The sequence below is a fragment of the Manis pentadactyla genome, chromosome 3 (genome assembly GCF_030020395.1).
Source record: "Manis pentadactyla isolate mManPen7 chromosome 3, mManPen7.hap1, whole genome shotgun sequence".
Lineage (NCBI taxonomy): Eukaryota > Metazoa > Chordata > Mammalia > Pholidota > Manidae > Manis > Manis pentadactyla.
This window is the reverse complement of record NC_080021.1, coordinates 98,964,153-98,979,872: the sequence shown is the minus strand read 5'-3', so window position 1 is coordinate 98,979,872 and position 15,720 is coordinate 98,964,153. Positions and strand designations below refer to the sequence as shown.

The window sequence follows — 15,720 nt, the reverse complement described above, 5'->3', positions numbered from 1 at the left end:
GCACAGAATATTTATTAGCATATGAAAACACTACTGGGAATGGCATTTGTCCTTCTTAAAGGGTCTACACAGTGTATGTGTATATATATATTTATTTATATTTATTCATTCATTTATTCATTTATTTTGTTATCATTAATCTACAATTACATGAAGAACATTGTTTACTAGGCTCCCGCCTTCACCAAGTCCCCCCCACAAACCCCATTATAGTCACTGTCCATCAGCATAGTAAGATGCTGTAGAATCACTACTTGTCTTCTCTGTGTTGCACAGCCCTCCCTATGCCCGCCCCCCCACATTATACATGCTAATCGTAATGCCCCCTTTCTTTTTCCCCACCCTTATCCCTCCCTTCCCACCCATCCTCCCAAGTCCCTTTCCCTTTAGTAACTGTTAGTCCATTCTTGGGTTCTGTGATTCTGCTGCTTTGTTCCTTCAGTTTTTCTTTGTTCTTATACTCCACATATGAGTGAAATCATTTGGTACTTGTCTTTCTCTGCCTGGCTTATTTCACTGAGCATAATACCCTCTAGCTCCATCCATGTTGTTGCAAATGGTAGGATTTGTTTTCTTCTTATGGCTGAATAATATTCCATTGTGGATGAATGGATAAAGAAGACAAGGTATATTTTTAGCTTATGAAAGTTGAATAATCTTCAAAAAGACTCACCTTTGTAACAGAGTCAAATAGGTTTTTCTTCCTAATTTCATAATTAGGTCAGTTTTTCTGGACACAGAGCCCATTGTTTTGGTACCGTTATGGGAGTTGAGTGGCCTCCACCTTTGTTTTTGTGGAACAGGAGCAAGTCCACACTCAGATGTGGGTGTTGCACCCAGCTGCATTTCCTACCCACCAGTCCCTGCTGCCCTTCACCTACCTCCTTCCCTTTCTGGCCCTTTCCGTGACCCCTACCTGCTCTCCCTGCTGCGCCCCTCTCCTTCCTTCTTTCTCCTTCCTTTGTTCTCTGGTTGCTTCTTTCCACCTCTTCTCAGTCCTTCTCTGGAGAGACACAGCCCTCCTCCAGACAATGTCTCCCTGAGGGCCCCTGAGGGCTTTTGCTGCAGTGCAGAAAACATGTATGTTTGATTGTCGAATTACTGGGACTTTTGCACTGTCAGAGGTGTACAGTTGGTTATGGGAATAACTTGGACATGGCATAATCCATCAGTGTTATCAGTCAACAAATATTTATGGAGGTAGATGTTGCTGGGACTGTGAGTCATGTATCAGCTCACTCTTCAGTCTTGGAGTGCAGCCCCTGGAGCATGCCTGGTAGTAGGAGTTGCTTGATGGGTGTGTATTTGTTGAATGGATGAATGATAATTGCCAGTTCTAATGCTTTGCTGTGCTTTCAAATGACCATGCTCCCTGGTCACAAACCATGGTAGAAAGTCAGCTTTGGCAGGACACTATTTTCCATTAAGTACATCCCAACCTTCAGTAAGGCCCAGGTGCCTACAAGTATCCTTACCCCTCTGTGCAAGGCCTGCTAGCCTAACTTGCATCACTGTCTTTAAAATTGGAAGGAGTGGGGCTTCTTAAGTACTTAAATTTTGGGAGGCTCTCATATCTCTGTCTACTGCCTTGCAAGTTTCTTAACGTTCTTCCATGTTTATTGGAAGTCCTGTGTGGGCAGAGAGGCAGTGTCCTCTAAATGTCTTTGTACATTTGATGTCTTCACCACATACCTCTTACGGAGTCCCAGCTCTTAATGAGAGATTGCCATTTAAGAGTTAATTAGATACATTGTCATTTTGTCCACACTGGATTTTTTTTTCTCCAAACCCTGCTGCACCTAGTTTCTTAGCTATGTAGATCTTGGGTTTGGATCATTATGTTTCTGTACTGTTTATATAACAATGTGTCATTCTGCTGATTCGTATTAACGATTTGTGAATGAATGAGCATTTTGTCAACATCTTACTTGTGATTGTGTTACTATTTTAGGTACTGTAGGAAAGAATATAGTAGTAGAAGTTACTTTAAGCAGGTTATCATTTACTAAGGGGAAGGGAAATTTATTATGGGCTACCATGAAGGGACTTTAACATGCCACTTTTTGGATATTTTAAATGACCCAGAATTTTTTTTCTGAGTGGATTTTGGGCTCTTGCCCATTCAGTGACTGGAACATTTGCTGAAATGTGAAAGTTTTCATTCCAATGTGATATGTAGATGCACAGAATGTTAATGTCTTTTCCTGAGAGAAGTTTCTGTATTGACTTGAATGTAGAGTAGTGTTAAGTATAAGGTGAATACTTTTCTTACCCTTTATATTGAAAAATTAAGCCTCCCACATATGTATGACACATACTTTCCATTTTGTTTCATATATGAAATTACCACCTCAGTCTCTCCATTACTTCCTTCTCAATTTTTTTATTCCTTCTGAGAAATACATTCTGTATTATCCATAATCCTGCATTTTACTATGTGTCCTGTAGTCTTTACCAATATGGGCCTTTTATGTATCTAAAGAATTTCAGAATGAAGATCTATGGGTATTAGAATATAGGAATGTCTCTGCTATGGCATTGTTTTTCCCCTAGGATGTTCAATTTTCTCTGCTTTCCCCAGTTTCTTCCTTCTATTCCCCCTCTGAAGTGCATTATTTTAATCCCTTTCACCACTTTGGTCCCTTATTAAACCCCATTCTCCTTATTGAGTCCAAACCCAGACTATTGCTTAAATTGTGGGTCTCACATTTACAAAGGTGCCCTTTCACCTTCATTGTCATCTGTAAGTAGCCGTAGCTAAAGGTCTATGGGAAACTATGGATGCCAACCCCAAAGTGACCAGTCCTGGCAGTCACTTGGTGACCACAGACACATAAAATGACATGCAGGAATGTGCACAGTAATGGAACTCTGGTTACCCCTGTGGGTCCATCATGGCCTGTATCCACCTTCTACTTTTGTGTGTTGTCTTTTTGGTATGATTATGTAAAATAAATGTTAATTACTGTAGTTGGTTTCATTAATATTTCACATTGAAAATGTGCTAGGACCATAAAAGTAGATGATAATAAATAATATATGACTTTTACTACCAGAAAAGGCAATCCATAAGATCTTTATTTAGTAAAGCAGATCAGTTTTGAGATGTAGGATGTGGACCTAGTGATGGATTCTGGGTTAGTTTGGGCTGCTGTGATAAAAGTACCACAGACTGAGAGGCCTGAACAACAGACATTTATTGTTTCACACTCTGAACTCTGGGAGTCCAAGATCAAAGTATGGGCTGGGCTGGTTTCTTCTCTCCTTGGCTGCAGACGGCAGTCTTCTCATGGTCTTCCCTCGTACCGGTCTGTGTCTTCATCACCTCTTCTCATAAGGACACCAGTCACATTGGATTAGAGACCCACTCCAATGACTTCATTTAACCTTAATGACCTCTGTAAACATCTTGTCTCTAAATACTCTTAAGTGTTAGGGGTGAGGGCTTCAACATGAATTCTGAGGGGGCACAGTTCAGTCTATAACAGTGAAGTGGCTTTAGGCACAGAACTTGCTGCAGAAGAGAAAAAGCACATTTGTTCCCTGGTGAGCCACTGCACACTCTAGTGACAGGACCAAAGACGTGCAGCTCTTTCCGAGGCCCAACTGTGCCAGGTGCTGCCAGGATGTCACAGATATTAACTGAGGGTCAGTCTTCCTTCCCTCTCTCAGGCGTGCTGGGGAAGGTGTGGCAGAAAGAGCTGGTTGTCTCCGTGTGGTCCAGAGCGCCCTGACCGCTACTTCTCCAGTGGGGTGTCCCTGCCTGCTCTGCCAGGGGCCACTCCTCACTCCACGATTGCCCACAACTTCGAGGAGCCCATAGGCTATAGTCACTGTGGTGCAGGAGGCCTGCTTTTTTAGAAGCCTTTGCAGAGGGGGAGATGAAAAAAAGGGCAGATCACACCTCCCTTTGTGGCCCATCCATTACTCCTTCCGGAGAGAGGCAGGGTTACTAATCCCATTATGAGGGCTCCATCCTCATGGCCTAATTATCTCCCAAACCCATCTCTAAATACCAGCCCATTGGGGTAACACTTGGGAGCGTCAGCATAGGAATTTGGGGGAGACACAAGCATTTAGTCTATAGCATGTGGCTAACTTTTTAAAAACCTGATTTCCAGTGACTTTGATTTTCATGAGTTGTGAGCTGATATAGATTGAAACATGGAAAATAGGATCTGAGTGTCCACAGTCTGAGCTGAGGAGGATTTGAAGCTTTTACTGATGGAGTGATGTTCAGGGAACACATGTGCAAGTTGGACCCACAGTTCATTTTGAAATGTTCCCCCCTTTTTTAGATACTGTTATAGAGAATTTTAAAAACATTAAATTGTTTCATGCACTAAAGTGTTGGTGGCTGTCTGTGCGCTGCCAAAAGCCACTGAGAGGTGGAGAAGTGGGGCAGCTTAAAGGGCACAGCGTGAGAATCTCTGCAACTAATCCAATTTCGTCCCTTTAACAGCAGTCTTGCAGGCATGAATTAACCACTCTCTGGGTGCCACTCTTTTCCTTTTCTTTTTAATGGTTATGTTTTTCATCAGGTTCCTACTCAGCAATCTGAAAAGGGTGTTTTGATGATTGGCTGGTATTTTCTGATGGAATGTCAACTAGCCATTGAATTAGCCATTCAGAGTTCTGTGTTGTGCCGTTAGAACACTGTCAAGAGTGAGGACCAAAAGGAAATTCATAAATTCAGCTTTCCTGTTATATAGGGCTTTATCTTCTTGATAATTTATTTTTGTTGGCATTATTTGTCTACAGAGAGGAAGGAATTCATATGTTTATCCGGGACTAAATGGATGCATATTTGTAAAGCTGATGAAAACTTTTTGGGGCTACTAGATAGATGTCAGTTTTATTTTTGCTGTAGTTTTAAGCCCAGTAGATTAAATAACTACTTGTGAATGTTCTTGCCTTGGGCATGTGAGTCAGAGTCCTTACTTACATCTTATCTTTAGATATTTCATAGGAGACTAGTCAGAGCCTGAGCTGGACTGCTTCAGATTATTTCACATACAACCTTCATAAACAAAGAAAGGTTTTCTCAGTGGCCAGCATTTAAAGTTTGGATTATCACTTAAAGTAATTTGTCCATACATCATAAAATGTCTTTATTATAAAAAGATACAAGAACAATGTGAGTCATGGCAGCCATTACTGAGTAGTGTCTGTCTGCTGCTGTCTTTAAATCCAAAGTCATCCCTTGCTCTACTCCTCCCTCACAGTTCACATCTATCCCATGAGCAGTGTGTGGACCTTACCTTAAGATACACACTAGAAGCAACCTCTTCCCGTTTCTTCGTCACAGTACATTACATTGCAGGAGTAGAGAGTGGAGGCTCTGGAATCGACTCTGGGTTTGAATTCTGCATCTGCTGCTTACTAGCTAGAGCCCTTGGGCAAATTCATCCTTGCCTCAGTTTTCTCATCTGTAACATGAGAATAATAGTAGTGACCTATGTTTTATGCCTGTTGCTAAGTGCTGTGTGTACAGCTTTTGAACAGTGGCTGATACATGGTTAGTGCTTAATGACTATTAGCTATTACTATTAATTAGCTGTTATTGTTACCATCATTAGTTATTACACAATCTAAGTCCAATTCCCCATCAAAGTGGACTTTTTATAAGAGACGGCAGATCATATTACTCTCCTCCTGTACTTTGCAGTTAAGTGAAATAAATCCAGAGTCCTTACTGTAATCTCAAAGGCGCTGTGCAAGGAGACTCCTCTGTTCCTCTGACCTTGCCCACTCCATCCTCTGCCTGTCTCCCACTGCAAGCACAAGGCACCTTTGTTCCTGCTGGAATTCTTGCCTTCTTGGTTCTGCCCCACCACAAATCATGGCAGTTGCCTTTGCCTGGTGCTAACTGCCTTCATAGTCCTCTGCACAACTTGCACATATGCTCTCTGAGGGCAGGGACTTACCTCTTTGGCCTGTCCTTGGAGTGCAGCCCCTGGAGCATGCCTGGTAATAGGAGTTGCTTGATGGGTGTGTATTTGTTGAATGGATGAATGATAATTGCCAGTTCTAATGCTTTGCTGTGCTTTCAAATGTGTAAAATAAAGAGCTTGCACAAATATTGTCAAACTAAAGTTAAATTCAGTGAAAATTGTTCAAAGCTTCTCTAGGGTTTAATGAACATGGCATAGTGGAAGAAAAACTGGGAGTAGAAATACAGGGCCATGGTTCTCATTCCACTTTTGCCACTGAAGATCCTTGGCTTCTCCAACACTCTGCTTTCCCATCTACAAAATGCAGGCAAGAGCTAGATCTCTCCAGCAAGAGCTAGATCTCTCCAGAACCCTTGGGCTCTGAGAAGCTTCCCTGTTAAGGAGTGAGGAAGAAGGGGTGACTGGGAGGCCCCCTGAGCTTCTCCTCTTTAGGTAGAGCAGCTTTATGCATATGTTCTTTCTATATTGGGGTTTCATATGAACTTTGATTTGAAAAAAGCATCTGCTTTTAAAAAGTTTAAAAACCACTAAAGTAGAAGAGCATAAAAGTTATTTTTAGCTTCATAATTTTGATTCTGGTACTTAACTGTCTAAAGGATATTGTTTCTTCATCATTCTCTGCTGCCTCCCCTATCAAAGAAAAATTCATTGAATATATTTTTAAAGATATCTTAAAGAAGTTATGGTATGTGGGTAAAATAACAAAAGTATCATCACCAAGACTGTGAACTACATGAAGACAAAGACAGCATCTGTCTGCTTACTACCAAGGTGCTCGTTGCTCAGCACAGTGCCTAAAGAAGAGCTTTACTCAGTAAATATCTGTTACAATGGGTAGTAGGTAGGTATTTGAAGAGAGCAACAACTTTTATGTGAAAATATATTATTTTATAGTAACAGGTGAAAAACATTTTAAACCATAATCCATGTAAGTCTGTTCTTTCAAGATGATATTTATTGGACATCCACATTGTAATAGGTCATTTCATAAACCCTGTTTACTAAATGGCCAATTTATTGCATCTTCCTTTAATTCCTCATTAATTTTCTGATTTAATTTAAAATATAAAATGGAGAAGTATCCAATATGATTTTCTCTTAATTCTTTCTCTTTTTTGCATTCAAAGTAGGATCCTTTTAGAATGTTACTTTAAAATAGAGAATATTTCTATCTTAAATTCATAGTGTGGAAGTACTGAAGATAATAATAATAATAATAATAATAATAATAATAATAATAATAATAAGCTATTTGGGGACAACATTGAGATCACAGTTGGTCATCAACTGACTTTTAAATTTGTCAGATCTACTTGAAGTTGATAGGAAAAGTGTTACGGAGATTTCAAAACCATTTTAGTTGAGACAAGCTAAAGAGAAAGTAATATAATGGCAACACATTGAACTACTGGTGCAGGATTGTTTCAGGAATAGGAATGAGAATGTCAGCCTTACATTCATGAAAAAGCATGTAACAATGTATCTTAACAAAATAGAAGAGCATATGTTACATCATTGTATGAATCTTATAAAGTTATAAACTATTCCTACCTGCACATTGCCTAATAAGATTTTGAGTTTTCATATGTTTTAATACAGTTACTCTAAAAAATGTTTCTCCTAAGGCCCTACAAATCTGTGGTATATATGTGCATATATGCATGTGTTTGAGTATATGTATGCAGTTATTCATAATAGAGTTCTTATGCTTGATACCACATACTCATGTATTTATATTACTTATAAATTTATCTTTTTCCTTTAGGTAAAGAGGATGAGTATCCAAAGAAACCTTTGGGACAACTTCCACCTGAATGTCAGTCTGCTGGCATTAGTCATCTGAGCAATGGACAAAAAAGTGTTGGCAGGCCAAGTCCCCATACAGGCAGCAGAAGAGAAAGTGGCTCTTCACCTCACAAAAAACATGAGCATTCCCCTCACCATCAAAGGAAAATTGGTACACCAGAAAGAGTAAGGCAGCTAAGACGGAAATCAGTGGATGAGGATAGTAAGAAGCTTAGAGATGAGGCAGATTTTCAAAGAAAACTTCCATCAGGTACACAGGATAATTCCAGGCAATATAATCATGCAGCTGCTAACCAAAATAGCAATGCTATGTCAAACATCGGGAAGGAATTTGTGCCCAAATGGAATAAACCATCAGATATTTCTGCAATTGAAAAAACTGCCAAATATGCCATTGACGGCAAAAGTAGATCAGCACAACCCACACTTACAGTCACCATCCCAAGTTCTGCTGACACTCGGCTTTCGAATGTGAGGCAAAAGATGAAGGTTTTGGATGCTGATGAAGGGAAACGGGGCTCTAATGCTTCCCAGTATGATAACGTACCTGAAAATGAAAATGGTCCCTCTATTGAAGAGCTGCTGGAAAGGGCTTACTGTCAAAGTCCAAGGAGTACTGTTTACTATCCAAGTTCAAGAAAGCATGCTGAGCCAAGTTCTAGTCCATCAAAAGTAGCCAACAAGTTTACTTATAAAGTGCAGCCTCCAAGTCATGCAAAGTCCCCATCTCAGTTAGATAGGGATGATCGCAGGACAGCGCACCTCCCATCCTACAATAATCCCCCTGTTTACCATGGAAATTCTCCAAAACACATCCCAACCACCAACAGCACTTTTGCGACTCTACAGTTTGCCCATGGGACTCAAATGAATCCTTCCAGGAGACCTTATGGTCCCACTCTTCCTGTCGATGTTTCTCCAGAGAAATCTTACAGCCGCCCAACTCCCCTTGTACTACCATCTAGTCGTATAGAAGTTCTTCCTGTGGATATTGGGGCTGGGGCATATGCGGGCAATTCAGGGTCCCCAAAGAATGGAACGTTCATCATTCCTCCAGTGGATTATTTGGCAGAAAACAGAAAATGGTCAGAAGTTAGTTATACATACAGACCTGAGATACATGGACAATCCTGGACTCAAGATGCTAACCATAGCCCCTTAAGCAATTTACCAAAATATTCTGCCTTTCAACATGTATCCTTTCAGGACCAGAACCTTCCAGCAGTTTCAGTAGATAGTCCAGTGCGGTATAGAACTTCATCAGCTTTAGAAGATGCCAATTCCTCTGGGTATCAATATTCAGGGCCCTCACCTTCAGTATATCACTACAGAAACCGGGATGGACTTTCTGTTCAGGAATCAGTATTGCTGTGAGAGTTTATCTAGTTTTATGTGTTTTCTTGCTAAACACAGAATAGAAACCATATGGAACCTACATTGCTATGTGTATAATTGCCAAAGCAGTATTTTATACTACTATAAACACAATTCTAATGTATGTAATAAGAATATATGGAATTGTTTTCATCCTCACATAATGCTGCTTAAGATGAGCATTTTAAATTGCATCATCACTGAACCTTTTAAAAAGAATTTAACATGGAAACATAGCAATAGTATTTAGGGATGCATGCACGGTAATAATTCATTACTGTTTCATTTATATCTTTCTCCAAAACCTGACCATTCTTACTCTATTAGCCCATTGTATTTTGAGTAATGTTACAAAGCACTGAAAAACTGGGTAGAGTAGATATTGTTAAGGCTATATGCAGTGTATGTGTCATTTATTAGTTATTATAGGCATCTGTGCATACACATTTGAACACAGAACTAAAGAAATGTTTAAAAAAGGAAGTACTTTTAATAGATCCATGGAATAATTTGTTCTTTTCCTCAACTTGTCTTTCAGTCAAGTTTTTTATTTCCCCTCTATTTTTAACCCAAATTTAACTGACTTAAGGGTTTTCCCTGACTTAATTCAACATCTCACAGAATGCTCATCATTCTCATTCAATTGTTGCCATTTTCTTTCAATCAGAAAGTTAAAAACATTGGAGAGAGAGGCTAACCACTTAATGGTGCTTAAAAATTGGGGAAGTTAGTGTAAGTTATGGTCTAAGGTGCCACGCTTGGTGTGTCCATGTACACCGGGAGCAGTTTCAGTGCATTTGGGCTCCTTCCTCTGGTCTGACTCTTGTAAGGCTCAGAGCAGAATGTTCCTTGCCAGATGCAAAGGAAATGCTGCAGTACAGTCTCCAGCGGATGCCAGCAAGGGAAGTTGCAAGCACTCACAGTTGGCAGCAGAACAAACTCCCTTGAAATTCATTTGAAAGCAGGATTAACAATATGGTTACTTCTTAAATTCCTGCAGGGCCTCTTCACAAAGAGCCAGGGTGTTCATTTACATGATCTTTTTCTAGCACTCTTCCTTTAAAGAATGTAGTCAGTGCATATTGCTGCACTCAGGCCATTAAATTATCATTGTATAAAATTGTAAAAGAAGATCCTAATCATTAATAGGAATCTAAGACTTTGGTGTTTTTGTTTTTTAATAGTCTGACTTTCATACTTCAAAATAACTTTTTTTTCTTTTTCAGTGAAAAAAGTTCAGGTTTATGGTAAAAAAAGTCTTTAGAAATATTCTATTACACTACAATTACTAAAACACTGACAAAATTTGGGGCACTTCAAGATAGTATGACTTTGTGTTTAATTGGAGAACTTGTTCTCAGCATTACTTTGCTAACTTTGAATAATAGAGTTGGAAACCTAACTTCTTACAAGTTGGGGCTTTAAGCTACAAGGTACTGAAGTTTGTCTAAAATGACAGTAACATTTGTTTAGCTATTGAATGTGACAATGTTTTTTATGTATATAATGAGGATAATATAATTTTAATTAACCTGGTAATGATGTTATTAAATGGTAAAAAAAAACAGTGTATTAACAGCTAAGCACTACACTGAAGCTCAAACAAAACTCTGGTATCACTGGGCTCCTGATTCAGATCATGTGAATTCAGCTTAGAAATAAATGTATATAGAAATGTAGCTAAGGATATTAATTCCAATTTTTAAACCATGATTCTGTGACTTGTAATAAACCAAGCTGTACCACTTAGTTTATGATAGAGCTGCTCCAAAATATATATATTAACAGCAGTAAATAGTGTAGATTTATCTGTCTATATATATGCAAAATATATATATACACACACTATTTTCTTATGTCATCTATGACATTTTTTATCTGTATACTTTTTTTGATGTGATTGTTTTTAACATGCTTAAATAAGTGTACTCTGTGTCTTCTATGTGCTTTTTTCATATGGCAAAAATGCTGCATTTCTGATGTTTCTGAAGCTAACTCCTAATTGAGTAGCTATTTCCCAGTGTTTGCTTACATGACTTTATATATATCATAGTTCTATGTTACCTGCTTTCTTAATTTCTGTTTGTACTGTATTCAGGACTACATCACTCTTTATTTAATCTGCCATTATTAATAGCAATAAGATTTTATTTCCAGACTTTCCCAATATAAAATGTAGCGCTGTTGATTTTTCAAGTAGGAAAACTTGAAATTCTTTTGCCACCATATAATTTTACTCTTTCAAATTTATCTTTTAATAAAAGATAAATAATTAAATAATTATGAAAGATTAAATAATACTGGTAAAGTGGGTTAAATAATTTATGGAAAATATTTGGTAAGGATTTACATGGTGTGGAATAGATAAATCATAATGATTTGATTCTGCAATTTCATGTACATGGTATAAATATTTTGCCATTAGTAAGTTTTTTCTTCTATAAGAGTTTGCCTAACCAGTAGGTTCTTTGGTATAGCTTTTATTTTTTTAATATTTACTTTGAAAAGTTAAAGAAACCAAACCCAGAGTCTTGAGGGGTTTGAAAACTGACTCTTTCAGGTGCTTATGTTTTTTAATAAGATTTTTAAAAGTAACTTTTTAAAGCTGGGACAAATATATATATACACTCACACATATGTAAAATTGTTAAGAGTGGGTGTTGTGTATTTTCCTCTGATCTTGTCCTTGCTACAACAAAGAATTGAAGGGCAGAGACACAGTAGTGAAGCAGAGTAAAAGTTTTATTTGAAGTTACTTAAAAAGAAAAAAAGTGCAGATGACCTCAGTGAGGAGAGGGGCCCTGAAAGGTTTAAGCTTTATTTAAAGAGAGCAAGTGCACACTTGGAGAAAGGGGAGTGTGAGCTACCTCACAGAAGAGGCGTGCTGAAAGGTTGAGATAAAGTTTTAAGGCTACACACTTAGAAAGTGCGGGTGACCTCAGAGAGAGGAGCACTTAAGGGTTTAGGGTCTACGGTTTTATAGGTGGTTGAGGATTTTCAGGAATGTGACAGAGGGCCAGGTGCAGACCAGCCAAATTGTCCCAGAATGTTCATCTTTGATAAGACATTAAATTTCTTCATTTTTTAACTTGATATGAGAAATATACTGCTTTGATTCCTTTTCAGGATATCAGCTTCTGTCTGGAAGCATATCAATCAAGACTGCCCTGTCTCCAATATGGGCTGAGCCACCGTCCATTCCGTTTGATTAAAATGCAGTCTTAGCTTTAAGATAGAATTCTTCCTGAATAAGCTGGGCCTTTTAGCAGGTGCTAAAGTAAATCTTACAATGGTATGTTCTAATTAACACAGTAAAAACATAGGCTATGCTGAGATACTTTTCTTTATCTGGGGAGCATTCAAACTTCCAGGCCAAGTTGCCCCTGGCCTTCTCAGTTTTCTATTTTTAACTGGTTAACTCTTTGAGTTCTTTCTAGTGGGCTTTACTGGCCTTATACCCTTTCCACTCTGCTCATATCTGTTTTCCTGCCTAATAAAATTATACATCAGAGTATTAAAGGGAAGGAAAAAAATTCTTGATCCTTTTACCCTCCTAGGTTCTCCAGCTGAGGCCTGTAGACTGAACTGATGAAGTACAGACTGACAAGAGAAAAACAAACAAGTTTATTACCTATGCATCCTGCACTCACATGGTACCAGGGATGAGAAGTTCAGTGGGAGAGTCAGATTTGGGGTCAGTGTACCAACTTAGTAGGGGAAGCGTAGGGGGAGAAAGGCATTTGGGGAAAAGCAAATGGCTCTTTGGAAAATAAGTTGCTCTTAGGAGGGTAGATGGGAGAGTTGATAGCATGAGGCCTTGTGATGTCTCTCGTGGCACCCCAGCCCGAAGAGGTCAGAGCTGCCTGCCTGGGAGGGGGTTTATGACAGTTGAGTTCTTTGGGGAGCTCTGCTTTTAGGCAGATAAGGGACTTCAGGAATTCAAATGCCTTCAGCTCAAAATCATTCTTAGGCCAAAGTGGTAGATTTGGGGTGGCATGTCCTTATCTCTTTCAGTGTCAGTGATAGAATGTTTCTTGAAAGAATGAAAAGACATTTCTGGAGGATGTTTACATGACATTATGTGATTGTTTCAACTTTTCTCATTTTAAGAAGATTCTAATTCTAAATGTTATTCTCAGTGTGACTTTAGAATGGAGCTTCATATTTATAGTCATTTCAGATCTCTCCCTCAGGGCCCATTGTAATGCAAACCACCAAATAGCACCTAGTCAATAGTTGCTGAGATATCTTTTCATTTTCATGACTAGAGAAAAATATGCCAGGTCACAAAAAGGGATTTATTCATAGGATGGACAGCTTAATCTCTGGAAGTATTATTACTTCTTTCAATTATCTTTTAAGAGTCACCCCTTTATTTTAGTATGGACTGATTGTGGGTTAATTAGGATCATGGTTTTGGGATCTTTTTTGTTTAATTGTCCTTTAATGGATTTTAAATGTCCTTTTCTAATATGGATATTAATGCTTATTAACCAGGTGGTTTTAGTAAGTCAAACCTCGCTTTTATAATGACCAAGGTATTGAAAATAGGAAGAAAGGGTTCAGTTGTACTTTGAGAAGGATTTTCAATCATCTGTAAATCTAAGCATAGCTGCCACCATTTTATAGGTAAGAACACTGAGAAATAAAGGAACAAATTTTAGACTTCATAGGAATGGATCTTGATCCTTGCTTCTCTTTAGAATTATCTGGGAATTAAAAAAAAAAAGTTCGCCTTGGTTCCTACCCTAGACTACTTAAATCAGAATCTGTTGGGTGGAACCCAGGCATCAGATAATTATATTTTCCCCCATTCAGTCAGTGAAGCTCTTTCAAGAGAAAAAGTAAAAATAAAAACCCTCTGCAGTTGATTGTCTTATATTCCCACTATGAGCTATCTCAAAAATTCTTAACATTGCTTTCAAGTTTAGAGACTGATTTCAAGTAAGTCAGGAAAATTTCCACTGGGAAGATTAACATTACCAGCCATCTCAGTAAATCTGATGAGCTACTGTCAGTTGTGGGAAATATAAATGGCTTAAAATGAAAGATGGCATGACCCCATACTTTCATTAACTGCTTACAATAGTTCTTCAAAATAGGTAGAGCCTTATTAAGATTTCCATTTTCCTAGACAACCTCTGTCATTTTCCTTAAGTGACATGCTAAAAAAAAAGGTCTAAGCTGTTTGGGAACCTACCAGAATTTTCCCTATGTGAGGTGCAGAGCAAATGCTGCGTAGTCTGGTCATTCACTTAACCAGTAACCATTTTCCTGACTCCTACAGTGTACGAGTTGTCCTAGAGACTGTGTTCAGCTCACACTGCAACATAGGAAACTTGTTTATAATCTGTGAGTCTCAGACATGCACAGGTGATAGGCCACAGCTCAAGAAGGCTGGGGAAGGCCTGTGGGGAGTTGCCTCAGTCGAGCCTGAGGGTCTGTACAGCAGACAAAAGGGAGGGGAAGGGGCCATTCCTGTGGAGGGGATGCCATGAGCAGCTGTGTGCTACTTGTAGGGAATTGGCCCCTTTGATGTGCATGTGGGGTGGGGCAGGGGGAGTCCACAGAGAGACCAGATCATAGAGGGCCTTGTATGCCACTGAATTAGATGTAGGCAGGTTTTGCCATGGTTGTATTTACATTTCCTGTGTGGCCTCTAGAGGTCGTGCAGGCTGGATGTGAGAGAACAATCCTGAAGGAGGTTAGGAGGATGGCACCAAGTGTTCTACCTAAAAGGTGGTCAGAGTCAGAAGAAGTTTCAAAGAAAAGGTGATTAACTTAAGAACGAATTAGTAAGTAAAAATTGGCAAGCCTTATAATTGTTTGAATGTAATCATAATTACAATAAGAAAAATAGCTAACATTACCAAGTGCTTACTATTTGGCCCCATGCTCTAGCATTTGCCTATGTTAACTGAAGTATGTACTACTATAATTCCCATTTTACAGATGAGAAAAATAAGGCACAGAGAGGTTAAGTAATTTGCGCAAGTGACACAGCCATAGAGCAGGACTGGAATCTAGTGTCTGAGCTCCCTGCCCTGCCACAAGTTTTAAGGAGGTATGATTTTCCTAACATAAAATTCACCCATTTAAGCGTGTGACTTGTTCATAAATATACAGAGTTGTGCAACCATCACAAACAGCACATACAGTTGCACATATTGTGCAACTATAGCAAACTATAGACCACTACCATTGTCTCAAGTAGATCTCTTGTGCCTGTTGGCAGTCAGTTTCATTCCCACTCCCAACCTTAGGCAACCACTAATCCACTCTATCTTTCTAATTTGCCTTTTCTGGACGATTCATATAAATGGAACCAGACGTATCTGGCTTTTTCATCTGACTTCTTTCACACTTAGCATAATGTTTTTGAGGTTCATGCATGTTGTAATTTCCCTTTAATGCTGAATAATATTCCATTATAGCTATTATATTTTGTTAATTCACTAACCAGTTGATAGCCATGTGGATTGTTTTCCTATGCTGCTATGACCATTTGTGTACAAGACTTTATGTGGGCATGTTTTCATTTCTCTTGGGGTATGTATCTAGGAGTACTATTGCTACCTTAATGTAA

The 15,720-nt window shown here is 38.8% G+C and overlaps 1 protein-coding gene across 8 annotated transcripts in view; it reads left to right on the top strand.

Annotated features, from left to right (window-relative positions):
- Window positions 1–11,074, top strand: part of USP6NL (USP6 N-terminal like) — a 218,951-nt gene extending 207,877 nt beyond the window's left edge. For all 8 annotated transcript variants that reach the window (XM_057498185.1, XM_036908138.2, XM_057498188.1 and 5 more), the window contains one exon: window positions 7,720–11,074. In XM_057498185.1, coding sequence (XP_057354168.1) covers window positions 7,720–9,134 — 1,415 coding nt within the window. In that variant the 3' untranslated portion in view covers window positions 9,135–11,074. The remainder of the gene's footprint in view (window positions 1–7,719) is intronic.
- The last annotated feature ends 4,646 nt before the right edge of the window (window positions 11,075–15,720 follow it).